The sequence below is a fragment of the Cervus canadensis genome, chromosome 1, assembly GCF_019320065.1.
Source record: "Cervus canadensis isolate Bull #8, Minnesota chromosome 1, ASM1932006v1, whole genome shotgun sequence".
Lineage (NCBI taxonomy): Eukaryota > Metazoa > Chordata > Mammalia > Artiodactyla > Cervidae > Cervus > Cervus canadensis.
This window is the reverse complement of record NC_057386.1, coordinates 110,144,462-110,160,844: the sequence shown is the minus strand read 5'-3', so window position 1 is coordinate 110,160,844 and position 16,383 is coordinate 110,144,462. Positions and strand designations below refer to the sequence as shown.

Genomic DNA, 16,383 nt, shown 5'->3' with positions numbered 1-16,383 from the left:
TGTTCGGGCCTGAGTCACTGGACCAGTGGAGTTGCTGTTTACTGAGATCGGGGGAGAGGTGGGTTGTTTGTGGGGAAAGATGGGGAGGAGCTGCATGCCGAGCTCCGTGTCTTCAGCCTGGTGGGCCTTTCACTTGACCACACGGGGGTGTCAGGGAGGAGCTGGGTGTGTGCGTGTGGAGTCTTGAGTCCATACCGGAGAGGTGAACTCGGGAGTCCTCAACACACAGGTTTCACTTGAAGCCACGAGACTGACTGAAAGCACAGAGGGAGTGGGTGTAGCCAGTGGCACTGAGCCTGTCTGGTGGAGAGACGGGAATCGGCGGTGGGAGAGAGGAGAGGCGGAGGCCAGGAGCCCGGTGGAGACGGTGAGCTGTGTCAGACGCTTCTGGCAGGCGAGGACTGAGGTTTGACCTTTGGATTGAACAACGTGGAGGTCATCGATGCCCTTGATAAGAGCAGTTTCAGTGAACTCAAGGAGGAGAGGATCTCCCTGCTTGTTGGGAGAAGAGAAGTGAGAAAGTAGACAGCCCTTCTGAAGAGTTTGGAAAGGAAAGGAGAGCACTTGGGTGTTGGTGGGTGGCCGAGTGGTCTAGAGAGGGGTGTTGGGTGGTTGGTTTGAGGATCACTGATCTATTCCGTTCCAGAAGTATTTGTGTGATGATAATCTTTTGTAGCTTTATTTATTTATGGCCAGGTCTTCGTTGCTGCACGCGAGCTGTCTCTAGCTACAGTGCATGGGCTTCCCGCTGTGGTGCATTCTCTTGTTGCAGAGCATGAGCTCTAGGCATGCGGGCCCAGGAACGGGCTTAGTTGCCCTGAGGCTTGTGGTATCTTCCTGAACCAGGGATTGAACTTCTGTCCCCTGCATTGGCAGACAGATTCTTAATTACTGGACCAAGAGTGAAGTCTAGTGTCAACTAGTCTGCAACTTTTACCCTCAATTTTTTAATTTCGACAAGTACCAAATCACAGAAAAGCTGGATACTCGCTATTCTTCACTAGGTTAACCCATCCTTAGCATCTTCCCACATTTGCTTTCTCAAGTGTATCAGTTGTATTTTCTGAGTCGCTTTAAAGTTGCAGACATCAAGTTTAATCCTGAGTGAAAGTGAAAGTCACTCAGTTGTGTCCAACTCTTTGTTACCCCATAGACTCATATAGTTCATAGAATTCTCTAGGCCAGAATACTGGAGTGGGTAGCCTATCCCTTCTCCAGAGGATCTTCCCGACCCAGGAATCGAACCAGGGTCTCCTGCATTTCAGGGGAGTTCTTTACCAACTGAGCGATCAGGGATGCCCCCACCCTGAATACTTCAGTTCATATCTCCTAAAACAGGGATGTTTTCTTATATAACCACATCCTCACTGTCATATCTAAGAAGTGTAATGTAGATATGATAATATCGAGACTGCAGTCTGTATTGCAGCTGTATATTGTTGCTCTTCGTGTCAGATCCAGGGCCTAATCAAAGGCCACCCATTGCTTTCGGTTGTCACATCCCCAAAGGGAGAAATAACAGCACGTTTGAATGCTGATTTTAAAAATCTAGCAGAGAGTGAAAGCTGATGATGCAGGAAGGGAATGGGGGTAATTGCCAGAGTGAAACACTTCAGAAGGTGAGAAAAGATGGGCTGTGTCCGTGGCGGGGGTGACCTTTTGTTGGGAATGTGGAGAGAAGGCAGAGCCCCAGGGGGATGTGTGGGAGCTTGAGAAAATTGTCTTTTGATTGCTTTTATTTTCTTGGCGAAATAGAAAAAATGATGTTCAGATGAGAGGAAGGAAGGGAGAAGGGATGTCACAGGTTTACAGAGGTATGAAGGTATTGCCTTCAGAGTAGGGCAGGTGTATTGCTGGGTGTGCACGAAGACCTTCCCAAGGGTGCCCGTTTATGGATAATCTCAAGGGAATCCGTCTGCAGACCCTCGGTTTCTGTAGGTCCATGTCCTGGGGACGCACATGCTGAGAAAGGGCCTCAACCATAGGCTTCCTCCGCCTTTGGAGGAAAAGACAGAGCCTCACCTGTCCCAGATCTGAATTAATTATACCAACCCTTGGGTTGTCCCTGCTTCTTGTAAAGTCATTAATTTTATTATTCCTCTTCTTTTCTTTTTTCCCTCTTAATCCAGGAAAAAACCCAACGACCCTATGCTGGATCTTCGTTGTTCTGAGGGCTTTCTCTAGTTGCACTGAGCAGGGGCCGCTCCCCAGCTGTCGTGTCCGGCCTTCTCAGCTCAGTGACTTCTCTTGTTGCAGAGCATGGGCTCTCGGGCCTCTGGGCCTCTGTAGCTGCAGCACACAGCCTTCAGTTGTGGCTCCTGGGCTCTAGAACACAGGTTCAGTATTTGTGGTACACAGGCTTGGTCGCCCTGAGGCATCTGCAGTCTTCCCCAGCCAGGGATCGAACTGTGTCTCTTGCATCGGCAGGCGGATTCTTTACCGCCAGACCACCAGGGAAGTCCCAGAATGCCCTTCTCAAAGATCCTCTCACCCCAAATCCCCTTCACTCACGATCCTGCTTTGGAATCGCCACTTGCTCGTTTTCTGATTTCACCCTTTGCAGTGTGTGGGTTTCTGGTTTCCCTCACCTGTATTTCACCTCTGGTTTCCTGCCTCCCTTAATGGTTGTCTTTTCTCTGGTTTTCAGGCTTGGTCTCGGTGGCAGGAGCAGCTCCTGTTTGTCCGGAGGGAGAGACGGAAGATGGTCTCTGCAGTGAAACACTTTCAGCGCCGCCAGCAGTGGAGAGCCCTCGGGGCCTGGCTGGAGTTCCTGCAGCTGCGCAGAGAGAAGGGGCTTCGGAACCGTGAGTCCGGGGCGCCGGGGGCCGGGGAGGTGCCACGCCCACTGCCGCCAGCGGGTCGTGATTAACGGGAGGTAGTAGCAGTTACACCACAGATTTTGAAGGAAGAGCTGGAGGAGGACAGTAAAGCGTCCTTGATTCACGTTTAAGTTATTTCCTTCTGTGGTTTTTTTTTTCAATATTCTATTCAATTTCTTTCTTTATTATTTTTTATTGAATGAAAGATTCTTTACATTCTATAGAGCTTTATAATTTTCAAAAGTTTCACACCCTCCCCACTGGCAACCACTATATTCTTCTCCACACATCTGAGTCTGCTGCTTTTTTTTGTTTGATTCACTAGTCTGTTGTATTTTTAGATTCCACGCCTAAGTGACTTCGTACAGTATTTGTTGTGTCTGACTTGTTTTACAGTGGTGTTTTGTGTCCTCGTCCCCTCAAGGGACCGGAGTTCTCCAGAAGAGGCTCCTATTCAATGTATTTAATTCAGTAGGATTTTAATTATGCTATAAATACTGCAATTATGATTAGTATGATACGTACAGTTTTGTATCTTGCTTTTTTCCATACAACTAATCAATGCTTTCCTGTGTCTTTATTTTTTATAAAATTTTTTTTGTGTGTGGGGACCATTTTTAAAGTGGTTGAATTTGTTACAGTATTGCTTCTGTTTTATGTTTTGGTTTTTTGGCCACGAGGCATGTGAGATCTTAGCTCCCCGATCAGGGATCGAACTTGCATCCCCTGAATTGGAAAGGTGAAGTCGTTTCTTTTAACTTTTTATTTTATTTTGGGGTATAGCCTAATGAACAGCGTTACGACAGTTTCAGATGGGGACTCAGCCATACATATACATGTATCCATTCGCCACCAAACTCCCCTCCCATCCAGGCTGCCAGATAACATTGGGCAGAGTTCCTTGTGTTATACAGTAGGTCCTTGTTGATTATCCATTTAAAATACAGCAGTGTGTACATATCCATCCCAGACTTCCTAACTATCCAGAAGACAAAGTCTTAACCACTGGACCACCAGGGAAATCCCATAATTTTTTTTTTTTTTTAAATGAGTGAGTGTGTTTTACAGGGGGGTGCTTACCTTAATCTACTTAGTCATTCTTCTATTAATAGATGTTTGGGGGAATCTGTGGCAGTCCAGTGTTAGGACTCCATCCTGTCACTGCTGAGGGCGAGGGCTTGATCTTTGGTTGGGGAACTAAAATCCCATAAGCTGTGTGGTGTGCCAAAAAAAGAGAGAGAAAACAGATATTTGGATTGTTTGTCCCTAGTTATGCAGATGCATGATTTATGATGTTTTCTGAGCACTATCCTGATGGTTTAGTTTTCCCACAGTAGGTCAGAAGTAACGATAAATTGGTCATGAATGCCAGTACTTTTTGTCCTTTAGTTTCTCGAGCCCACACAGAAGTCCTGGCCACAGGGTTAGGCTCTCCTGCTCCCTGCAGGATTCCTAGCCTACCAGCACTGTCTCTTGGGAGATCTAATGTGCCCACTTGAAAATAGTGACAAGGGACCCACTGTCTGGATGCCCAAGGCTGGAAATTGAAGGCATGAAGCTATTTAATGATGAGCTGCAGACTAATACTTGCCTTCACTTAAGGCATTCTCGTTCCAGGACCAATGCCCTCCCCCTCTCTGGCCTTAAGCTCATCAGGCCATTAGCTAATTAGTCTTAAAAGGAGATGGAGTGGGTGGCCTGTATCAGCCTGGCTGAAGGCTCACAGAAGCCTCTGCCAGCATGTCGACTGAGTCGTGTGTCACTGACTCATTCCCTGAAGTCCTGAAATGCCGGTAAAGAGGCAGGAGTAAAATGGGGTTTTCTTTAGAAACAGCTGTCCCCGTTCCTGCTCCTCGGTCACTAACCAGGAGCTTCGGTCCTTTGACAGAATCCTTTTCTCTTTCCTTGGAGAGTGGAATTGTAGCTAAGGAGTCCATAGTAACCCTCCTCTGCTCAAAATCCTTTTTTTCTAACGTTCTCTGGGGAGCAGCTGCCTTGAATCCCTGCTGCCTGCCAGTGGTGGGTTTCAGCCCGTCTTAGAGATGCCTCCAGCTCGTTGCCCAGCCTTGAGGGGGCAGCACTGAAGCTCCTTTCTCTGTTGCAGAGGTGGCCGAGCGATTCCACCACGTCACCCTGCTCCGGACCCACTTCTGTGCCTGGTGGCAGGCCTGGGAGCGGAGGGAGAGCCTGCATGCCCACCACGCGCAGGTGGAGGGGCTGGCCGGGAGGACGCTGCTGCGGAGGGCCTTGACTCACTGGAAACACTGTATCCTTTGCATTTCTCAGGGCTGTCCTCCAGCTCAGCCAAGACAGTGAGAGCCTGGCAGCCTGTAAGACAGTCAGGAGATACGTGGGAAATGGTTACCCAGCAGTTTCAGACAGTCCTGATCTCTGGTTGGCTTTAAAAAAAAAAAAAAATTTGTTCCATTCTGGGAATACTCATACAAAAGAGTGCGTATAACAAACATTTGTAGTTTAAAGAATAATAGTGAAATGAGCACAACTCAATAGAAAATCGCACACACCCCAGCCTGCTCCTCCCTGACTATATTCCTTTTCCTCCCCCCAGAAGCATTCCTGCATTTCATCCTTTTCTTCCTGCCCATTAGATGGTGGAAAGAGCCATACCATTTCTGCTTCAGAAGTTTGTTTCATTTCACTTCTGTTTCAGAAAGCCTTCTGTCCTTGGCGGCCATGTTGTTACAATCCCAGCTTCCATTCATTGAGCTGTTGCTATGTGCAGACATTGTGATTATCTCCTTAATCCTCATAGCAACCCTGTGGAGTGGGTGTTACCATCTCCATCTCATAGATGAGGAAGCGGAGTCGGGGATGCTAAGTGATTTTCAATCTCATTGGCAGAGCCAGGCTTCTGACTCCAGTGTACTTTCTTAATCCCCGCCCCTGCCACAGTCTGTGCCCAGGCTTGGGATTTGGACTGCCCTGGGTGTTCAGTCACGTTTTCGTTTGTTCACTGAACTCTTGTTTTAAACCCCTGTCTGAGTTCTGGAATACAGGGAAACCTAGAGACTTAACAATAGCTCATTGTCAACTGGGGAAAATAGACATGAAAACCAGTCTGTGTAAATGTGGTGTGATAAGTACTATCATAAAGGTCTGTATTAAGTCCTGCTTGAGCTGCTGTGGAGACCTAGCCAAAGAGGTAATTGATGTTTGAGCTGAATTTAAGCCTTGAGGGCTGACATGTTCTCCTGACGGGGGGAATCAGGAGAGACGGTTCAGGTGTAAGGAGTGGCATTTACGAAGGTGTGGATGAGGAAGAGCACCTGGGGTGGTGACCGGGGTCTGCAGTGCGTTGTGGGGTGTTAGGGGCAGGCAGATACAGGCTGGGGACCGGCTCGTGGGGTGCTTGTGTGGGTGGCTAGGAATCTGGGCTTCATCCCGGGACACTGAGGATCCCCTGCAGGCTTTTGAGTAGCGATGCAGCAGATCTGTACTTCCGGAAGGACGAGGCTCGATGGTGGGAGTGAAGTTGGCACAGGGGACCGAGTCTGGTGCCCAGCCCGGTGCTGGGGGTGGGGACAGAACGTGGAGACAAGGAGGGGAGCAGATGGACTTGGCAGCTGAGAGATGGAGGGGTAGGAGATGAAAGGGATTGAAAATAACTCCAAGGCTTTTAGCTCAGACATCTGACTGGATTGTGCTGCCAAAACAGAATGCGGGAAAGCTCGGAGCAGGTTCTCCTGAGATTTTGAAATGTTTACTCCGACTGGTAGCAGTTTATCTCGACTGTTTTTGCCCCTCATGAAGCAGGCATCAGAGGGGAGAAAGGCAGATAAATAGCTCACATGGCGGTTCCCCTCAATCCTCTCTTCCCTGGGTCGTCAAGGCGGACACCAGCCCTCCTGGCTTGCCGGTCGTCACCTGCAACCGGGACCCTTGGGACGGGTCACTGGGGTTGCGCTGGGCTGGGGCGGCGCCTTGTCGAGACAAGAAGCCTTGACTCGGGCAGACGTGCTGCTGTGCACAGAAGCGGCTGAGCGGTGGAAGGCGGCGAGAGAACACCACAGGCGCGGCCTGCTGGTAAGGGCGCCACAGCCGTGCTCGGGCGTCCGTTCTTGGGGGGCCCGACCCCCGTCATGCTCTTTAAGTGCGTCTGGTGGTGCGGCTGGCACTCGTCAGGGAGCCCCCTTCATTGTCATGTCCTGATTTTAATTTTGGATCAGAGACAGCGGTGGTGTGGGGTCAGAAGGGTTGGGAGCTGCAGAGGAGCCTTAGAAGCTATCTAGTCCTGGGGTGTCGACACGGCAGGCCCCTTTTTTAAATGGTGGAGGCCTAGTCTTGAAAATCAGTCCAAGATGAGGTGCGGTGGATGAAGCCAGGTCTGGGAATAGTGTCCATTTTGCCGGCTGCTCTCCCACACCCTCACCACACGAGGTGGCCTCCAGACACTGTCAGGAGCCTCTGGGGGCCCACAGAACACTCTGTGAAAACCCCTAGGTGCTTCTTCTCTGTCTCAGAAAACTGAAGTCAGCCTGTGGAGCATGGGCTGTGCTTAGTCACCCGTGAAGCATTTTGGACAGAGCTGGAGCCAGCATGTCTTGTCCCTGTTCCCCCACCTCAGTGACCAAAGATTACTTCTTTTCCTTCTGTTCTACTCTGCAAAACTGCATTTGCAGTTGTGTAAATATACAAGATTGCCAGGAGGAATAGCAGCAACTAAAGACATGCAGGTGATACCACCCTAATGACAGAAAGCCCAGAGGAGCTGAAGAGCCTCATGATGAAGGTGAAAGACGAGGGTGAAAAAGCTGGCTTAAAACTCAGCCTTCAAAAAACAAAGATCATGGCATCTGGTCCCATCACTTCATGGCAAATAGATGGGGAAACAACAGAAACAGTGACAGACTTTATTTCGGGGAGTTCCAGAATCACTGTGGATGATGACTGCAGCCATGAAATTAAAAGTCATAAAATAAAATAAAAGTCATTTACTCCTTGAAAAAAAACTTCAACCGAGATAACATATTAAAGAAAAGAGATATGTTAAGAAAAGCTGACAAACGGAGATAGCATATTAAAAAGTAGAGACATCAATTTGCCAGCCAAGGTCCGTCTAGTCAAAGCTATGGTTTTTCCAGTAGTCATGTACAGATATGACAGTTGGACCATAAAGAAGGCTGAGCCCCAAAGAATTGATGCTTTTGAACCTGGTCCTGGAGAAGACTTTTTTTTTTTTTTTTTTTGAGAAAACTCTTGAGAGTTCCTTGGATTGGACTGCAGGGAAATCAAACCAGTCTATCCTAAAGGAAATCAACCCTTGGTAGGGTTGGAAGGACTAATGCTGAAGCTCGAATACTTTGGCCACATATGCGAAGAACTGACTCATTGGAAAAGACCCTGATGCTGGGAAAGATTGAAGGCAGGAGGAGAAGGGGGTGACAGGATGAGATGGTTGGATGGCATGACTGACTCAGTGGACATGAGTTTGAGCAAACTCCAGGAGTTGGTGAAGGACAGGGAAGCCTGGGGTGTTGCAGTCCGTGGAATCACAAAGAGTTGAACATGACTTAGCAACTGAACCAAGTGTACACGTTGACCCCACATGGTAAAAAAATAAATAAAAGTAAACCCACCATAAGCTGAAAGTCTGTCTCTTTTCTGAGAGGCAGTGGTGATATTTTGACCTTTTTCTGGTGTTTCTGTGTGGGTCACAGGGACTTCTCCTGGTCAGAGGTGAGGGTGATTTGTTCCTGTGTGTGCAGTACCTATGGGCAACAGGGAGTGTTTATTAAGTGCCTGCTGTGTGGGCTGGCTTGCATCAGGCTCCCAATTGAATCTCAAAGCAGAGAAACACTGCCTGGGACCTGTGAACAGCCATGGCTGAGCTTCTCACCACCTTCTCCGGCATCGAGCTTACTGTTACAGGCACACTGCTGACTGCGTCTGTTCTTTTTTCACAGCAATTTTGCTTTAAAGCCCTGAAGGACAATGTGACCCATGCCCGTCTCCAACGGATAAGAAGGAATCTTGCTCACCAGCAGCGTGATGTCATGGTGAGGCCCTCTTCTGTACCAAGGCACCTCTTCTGATGGCCCTTCTTTCTTTTTTTAACCTTTGTGCTTAAGAGGTTTGTTCAGATCTTGAGACTCCAAACCCTTCAGGTCCGTTTTCTTCAGTGATCCATACCATAGGATAGAGAAACTCTTGTTTTTCTCTTATGTAATGCCGTTTTTTATCTGTTTGCTTAAAAAAAAAAAAAAAAATGGTAGTTGAATCAGAGGTCAAGGACTGTGGATTCAGCCTTGACCTGGGGAATAGACTCTTAAGTCCTGCATCCCAAGGCCTTTGGTACTGTTTGCGCCATGCATCTGTCATCTTCAGTGGTTAATTTTCCTGAGGGTAACCAACATTCTACCTTCATTTGTCAATTGTGCTTCTGGGCGTAGAAGGGGGTTTTCTAATTGTGAAAGTGTTCAAATGTACAGAAAAAATATAAAAAGTAGTATAGTAAACCTCAGTTTACTTTACCATTTAAGTTCAACAATTGTTAACATTTGCTTTTTTTCCCTGAGTCATTTCAAAGTAAATTACAGATGTGATAACACTTTACATCTAAACATTTCAGTATGCATTGCCCCCAAATAAGAACATTTTGCTCTATAACCACAATATCATTATCATCCCTAACAAAACGAATAGTAATGCTCTAATATTAACCAGTGTGTGCTCCGTCACTCAGTCACGTCCAACTCTTTGCAACCCCTTGGACTGTAGCCTGCCAGGTTCCTCTGTCTATGGGATTTTCCAGGCAAGAATACTGGAGTGGGTTGCCATTTCTTACTCCAGGGGATCTTCCCAACCCAGGGATCGAACTGGTATCTCTTGCATCGGCAGGATTCTTTACCACTAGGGCCACCTGAGAAGCCCAATATTAACCAGTACCGAGCACATATTCAAATTCAGTTACCCCTGACCCAAATGTGTTTATGGTTGATTTTTACAAGCCAGGATTCAATTAAAGATTGATGACTTACTACATTGGGTTATGTCTCTAATAAATCAATAAGCTTCCCCCATCCCCCATTTCTTTTGTTTAACATGTTTATTTTTTAATTGTGGTAAAAAACACGAAATTTATCATCTTAACCATTAAGTGTACAGTTCAGTGGCATTAAGTACATTGACATTATTGTGCAGCCGTCATCCATCTCCAGAATCCTTTCATCTTGCAGAACCAATAAATCCCAGTCTCCTCCACCTCCCCCAGCCCCTGGCAACCACCACTCCTTCCTGTCTCTGTGAATTTGACTGTTCCAGATTCCTCATATTTATAGAATTTTGCCCTTTTGTGACTGGCTCATTTCATTTAGCATCATGTATTTTTAATGACATTGACTTTTGAAAAGGAAGACCAGTTATTTTGTAGAGTCTTCCTATTCTCCATTTTTCTGTTTACTTTTGATGTCATTTGATTTCCCCTTTTCCTATGTAGCTCTTATAAACTGGAAATTAGATCTAAGGGCTTGACTAGATTGAAGTTAAATGTGTTTTGGCAAGACTACTTCATAGACAGTGAGCTTCCCTCACCAGGGTAAAGAATCCACCTGCCAATGCAGGAGATTCAAGAGATCCAGGTTTCCCTGCATTGGGAAGATCTTCTGGAGTAAGAAATGGCAACTCACTCCAGTATTCTTCCCTGGGAAGCCCATGGACAGAGGAGCATGGTGGACTGCGGCCCATGGGGTCACAAAAGATTCAAAACTAGTAATATGTGATAAGATCAGTTTTAATTTCTAAAATGGTGTTGGCCTCCATGAGGCCCCGATTAGGAACAGCTTCTTCATTTTGATTTCCACACATCTGATAGATCCAGCTCTTTGTTTTTTGTGTTGGCCCAGAATAGTTCCATATAGTTTGGTCATAATTATTTTTCAAGTCTGTTACATGTCGGGTGTTCCAAATTGAGGTAATTCCTGCATCTTCTGGAGTTACTGATTCGCTACCTAATGGGTCAGGAGAGATCGTTTTGCGTTAATGAACTTCCAGTTCCTTCTTGTTTTGCTTCAGCTGCTGCACAGGGTCTGGAACCTCTGGCAGTTGCGGCTCGAGCAGAGGGAGGAAAGAGAGCAGCTGCCCTCCCTGCGTGCTGCCTGGGACCACAGCAGGTAGGGACGTGGCCGGCAGGCTCCCCAGGGCCCGCTGCGGCCTGCCTGCTGGTCTCCAGGAGCCATCGCTCGCCCTTCCCACGTTACCGTGCACATTTGGAGAGGCCCTGCCGTGGGCCAGTGGTTCCTGCTCCGGCCTCTTCCTTTTGGTTGACGAGGCGGGAGGTGGGAGGCTTCTGCTGGTGCTCGGCCACCAGTGCCCCAGTTTTCAGGTGTTACTGACGTTCTGTCTTGGAATTTAGGCATTGGTAGTGTTACAGAGACGTCCCAGGCAGGTGGGTGTTTGTGGCTTGGTCTTGGAGGGTGTGAAGCATGTCCTCAGTTAAACATTCAGTTAAAGTAAGTAAATAAAAGCACCACATGTCCACAGGGAAAACTCAGAATATATAGAGAAGAAGTAGAAAGTGAAAAATAAAGACTGCCTGGACTTCTTCCTTCAACGGCCTAATCTTCAGAGGGAACCACTGTTCACTTTTAATTTTTTTTTGACTGCCCCTCGTGGCTTGTGAAAATTTTAATTTCCCCTCCAGGGATTGAACCAGGGTCCTCAGCAGTGAGAGTGAGGAGCCCTAACCACTGGATTGCCAGGGAATCCCCTTTTCTAAAAAATTTTTTATTACTTTTTATTCATTTTCTTGCTGTAAGACATGTTCAATAAACCCTCCCTCAAGAGTGTAACTTAATTTGCATAGCTATGGGTCCAATTTTGGAGCACCTTTTAATGAGTCAGTGAGAATCCCAGTATTTAGCCGACTCAGATTGGAGCTGCCAGGGTATATCACTATTATAAATCCTGTTTTACAAAGCTGAGTGTGGTTCTCAACCTCAGTATTACTGTGAAGGCATGTCACAGACCAACATGGTCCTAAAAGACCCCAGAGTTTGGCCATAAAACCAGAAAGTTCAGCATATTTGGGGGATTTCATAGATATTACCTAATTCCAAGTTCACTGTCCTTGGTGGTCCAATTAGGTTTACAAGGAAGCTGTTAAATTTTGGGGGGCAGGCCACAGTCCAAAATCAGGGTTGGTGGATTTCATGTCAGAAATCAGATTATTTCCTTCGCTTCTAGAATGAAACCCCTGAGCCCCCTGCACTGCTCAAGGAGTACCTGCACCCAGATTCACCTTCCTTAAAGTCAAAACACAATTTTAGAAACCTGCAAGTGGGAGGGTAATTCCCTTGGTGGTGTGTTTCCTTTCAGAATAACATTGCTTCGCAAGTGTTTCCAGCTGTGGTCACAGTCTACCCAGAAGAGGCAGTCCCAGCAGGTACGGAGCTGCTCAGCTCAGCGGGCTCTGCTGGCTCACATTCTTGGATCTGCTGGCGTTGGAGAGATTCTTGGGGAAGGCCTGTGTCAGGCGGCCTGGTGTTCTGGTTTGGAGGCAAGGGCACTGTGAAAAGCTCAACGGTTCTGCCCCAGGGCCCTCCAGGGGTGTCGGAAGGTCTGCACGACTCCCATCCCTGTGCTTTGACAGCCCAGCTGCTCTCTGAAGGTGGTGAGCGTATCAGCCATTCTGTTCACATCTTGACTGTCCTCAGCCAGTCCTTCATCCCGTGGGACCTTCGGGAGATGCCAGGGAACGTGCAGAGCCTGAGTCCCATATCCCAGAGCTAAACCACGCGAGACACAGGTGCCCGCAGTGGTGGGAGGAGACAGGTGGAGACAGACTTACTGAGCAGCTGCTGTGCCCAAGACTGAGCCAGGCCCTGAGAATGCAGCTATGATGCAAGCACACAGGGCTCCTGCCCTCACAGCGCTTGCAGTTCAGCCTCAGGGGAACACTAACGATGGCCTAGCGCTGAACTGAGAAGGGTGGGTTCCAGGCCACATCAGCCTCAGGGGAACGTGTGTTCAATTGGTGATGTCTGCAGGGCCTTGCAGTAGGACGTGGGCTGCTCAGCTCTTTGCTTGGCCTTCCCCTTGGTGAAAATGGGCAGGACATGATCCAGGCTCCTCCTGGTTATTTCGCTGCTGCCCTCTCCACCTCCTCATCTATCTGCTGCTCAAGTCTGACACGTGGATCAAAGGAGTTTGGCTGGCTCCTTGGTTTGGACATCATATTGACTCCCTTGGGAGCTGGTCCTGTCTGCTCTTCTCACTGTTCCTGTTTCCGTGCTGCCCTTCATAGCTGTGCACAGCCCAGCTGCCAGTCCTTCCTGGGTGTTTCTGCCTGCTCCTGTTTCCTGGTCTACCCGCTGCCCTTTGAGCTCAGAAGTCAGCCCTGGCCCCTGCCCCCATCCCACACGCAGCCTTCTCACCACATGGCCTTGGCTGCCCCTCACCTCATCCACCCCACCAGGCTCTAGGCTCCTTGAGGGTAGAGCCTGTCCTGCCCCATTCATCTCCTGAACTGTTGGCCGAGGGCAGGCCCTGACCGTGTTTGGACGAGCGAGGGACACATGGTGAACAAACAGATGACCCGCTGCTGACTGCTTCAGACTTTACCCCAAGGACCACCCCAGTGCTGGGTGTCTGGGACTGACCCAGGGCGTGGGTCATTTCTGTGTCACCTTTGCCTTCCACACCTGGGAAATGCTTAGAATTGGTGCATTCTTTGACGTCCCTTTGGATTATGTGGCTGTTTTGGAAAGGACATTGCCACTTGGTCTTTCAAGGTCATTTAATGCAAGCACAACAGAATGTGTAGAAAGAGCCCTTTTAGAAAAAGAATGTGAGCCCCTGAGTTGAAAGGTTATGTTTATTCAAGGTGGAAAAGAAGCAAAGGGTCTCATGAGTTTCTCCCTGAAAAAAAGAGATCCGCTCAACCCTGGGGGCCCAGCACTGGAAGAAGGTCAAGGGTCAGAGTCCTTATCTCTACAGGCCTCTAGCGCAGCCCATACAGGGGACAGTCTGAAAAATAGTAAGAGCCCCGCTGAGCTGTTGTGTTTTAAAAAACCTGTACCTAACAATCTGAGTATTATCTCTTGGTTTAGAGATCCAGGAACACGTCAGTTCCTTTTATTTTAGGAAAAGATAAAAATGTAATTTATTATATGTTTCCTTCTATTTAAGAAGTGATATTACAAAGAATGGCAAGAACGTTTGCTTGTTGTTGAAGCTGGGTGAGAAATCCATGGGGATTTGTTATATTATTGCTTCTACTATTGTTTATACTTGAAAATGCCCATAAGCAATAGGTAGACATCACAGAAAACTTGAGAAGTGTAGAAAAGATATAAAAAAGAAAAAATTAAAACACCCATAATCCTGCCTCTAAGATGACATTTGGTGAGTAAACCTGATATTTTTTTTTCCTCTGTGTGAGTAGGAGTGTGTGTACCCATATATTCACAAACACACACGTAGGCATGCTGTGAAATTTTCTATTGCTCTGTAAAAAAAATCACCCCAAACTCAGTGGATTAAAACCACCACCATTTTATTATGTTTTAAGGATTCTGTGGGTAAAAAATTGAGAGAGGACATAGCAAGGATGACTGGTCTCTGCTCCGTGTTACTGGGGCCTCTGCTGGTAAGATTCTAGTGGCAGGGGGTTGGAGTCATTTAGCTTAGTTTCTTCACTCACTCGTCTGGCTCCTAGGCTAGAATGACTCAAAGATAGGGCTCCACGGGGACTGTTAACTAGAGAGCGTACGCATGGCTTTCCCCAGGGGCTCGGGCTCTTTTTCAGCATGGCGGCCCCTGGGTAGCAGACTTCCTGTGTTGTAGCTCAGGGCTCCACGAGTGTTCCCACGAACAGGACAGGAGCTGTGTGGCCCTTTGTGACCTAGCCTTGGAGGTCACTTAGTGTCACTTTCACCATTGGTCAAAGTAGCCACTGTCCACCCAGATTCAAGGAGAGGAAGATCAAAGAGTCTGCAGTCTTGTTTTATTTGTTGTTACTGTTTTTGGCCAAGGCATGGGGATTTTAGTTCCCCAACCAGGGATGGAACCCGTGCCCCCTGTGGTGGAAGCCCTAGCCACTGGGCTGACAGGGAATGCCCTGCAGCCAGCCCTATGTTAAAAACCACCACACATGTGTATGCTTCCCCCTCCCCCGCCCCAAGATTTTGTATCATGGAGGCATATGTATCATTCTATCAGTGGTATGTCTTCCTACTGATGTATCCATAGAATAGTGGTTGTTTTTGTTCAGTCATTCAGCCGTGTCCAACTCTTTGTGACCGCATAGCCTGCAGCACACCAGGCTTCCTTGTCCTTCACTACCTCCTAGAGTTTGCCCAAACTCATGTCTGTTGAGTCAATGATGCCATCCAACCATCTCACCCTCTGTCACCCTCTTCTCCTGCCCTCAGTCTTTCCCAGCATCAGGGTCTTTTCCAGTGAGTCATCTCTTCACATCAGGTGGCCCAAGTATTGAAGCTTCAGCATCAGTCCTTCCAATGAATATTGAGGGTTGATTTCCTTTAGGATTGACTGGTTTGATCTCTCTGCTGTCTAAGGGACTCTCGAGAGTCTTCTCTAGCACCACAATTCAAAAGCATCAGTTCTTCAGCGCTCAGCCTTCTTTATGGTCCAGCTCTCACATCCGTACATGACTACTGGAAAAACCAGCAAAGTGATGTTTCTGCTTTTTAATACTCTCTCTAGGTTTATCAAAAGTTTTCTTCTGAAGAGCAAGTGTCTTTTAATTTCATGCTGCTGTCCCCATCCGCAATGATTTTAGAGCCCAGGAAAATAAAGCCTGTCACTCTTCCCGTTTTTTTCCTCCATCTATTTGCCATGGAGTGTTGGGATCAGATGCCATGATCTTAGTTTTCTGAATGTTCTGAAATTTAAGCCAGCTTAAAACTGGACAGAACAGTAGTAGCCCTTTTTTTCCCTATTTTTTATTTAAATATACATGTTTTTTCATTCTAACTTGTGTTGGCTTCTGCCATACAACAGTACAAATCAGCCATAATCATACGTACATCCCCTCGCCTCCCCCATCGGATCCCTCTGTCATCACAGCGCGCCCGACGGGGCTCCCTGTGCTACACGGCAGCTTCTCACCAGCTATCCATCTGACACCTGAGAGTGTATATATGTTGATGCTACTTCTCCATTCTCCCACTGGCTCCCTCCCCCACTGTGTCCACAAGCCCATTCTCCACATCTGTATCCCCAGTCCTTCCCCGCAAATAGTATCATTTTTTTAGATTCCGTATATATGCATTAATATGCTATATTTGTTTTTCTGATTTCCTGCACTCTGTAACAGGATCTAGGTTCGTCCAGCTCACTAGAACTGACTCAAATTCATTCTTTTTTATGGCTGAGTAATATTCTGATATATCTATATCTTTATTCTGACATATATTTATACCACAACTTCTCTTTCCATTCACCTGTTGATGGACGTTGAGGTTGCTTCCGTGTCCTGGCTGTTGTAAACAGTGCTGCTGTGGACATTGGGTACATGTGTCCTTTTTGGTTTTAGTTTTCTCAGGGTATGTACCCAGTAGTGCGGTTTCTGGGTCATATGGTG

General features: G+C 47.5%; 1 protein-coding gene across 9 annotated transcripts in view; it reads left to right on the top strand.

The window, feature by feature from the left end:
• SFI1 (SFI1 centrin binding protein) overlaps window positions 1-16,383 on the top strand; it is an 80,209-nt gene that overhangs the window by 45,678 nt on the left and 18,148 nt on the right. For all 9 annotated transcript variants that reach the window (XM_043435841.1, XM_043435831.1, XM_043435880.1 and 6 more), the window contains 6 exons: window positions 2,648-2,804; window positions 4,924-5,085; window positions 6,793-6,863; window positions 8,744-8,836; window positions 10,851-10,948; window positions 12,153-12,219. In XM_043435841.1, the coding sequence (XP_043291776.1) occupies window positions 2,648-2,804; window positions 4,924-5,085; window positions 6,793-6,863; window positions 8,744-8,836; window positions 10,851-10,948; window positions 12,153-12,219 (648 nt within the window). The remainder of the gene's footprint in view (window positions 1-2,647; window positions 2,805-4,923; window positions 5,086-6,792; window positions 6,864-8,743; window positions 8,837-10,850; window positions 10,949-12,152; window positions 12,220-16,383) is intronic.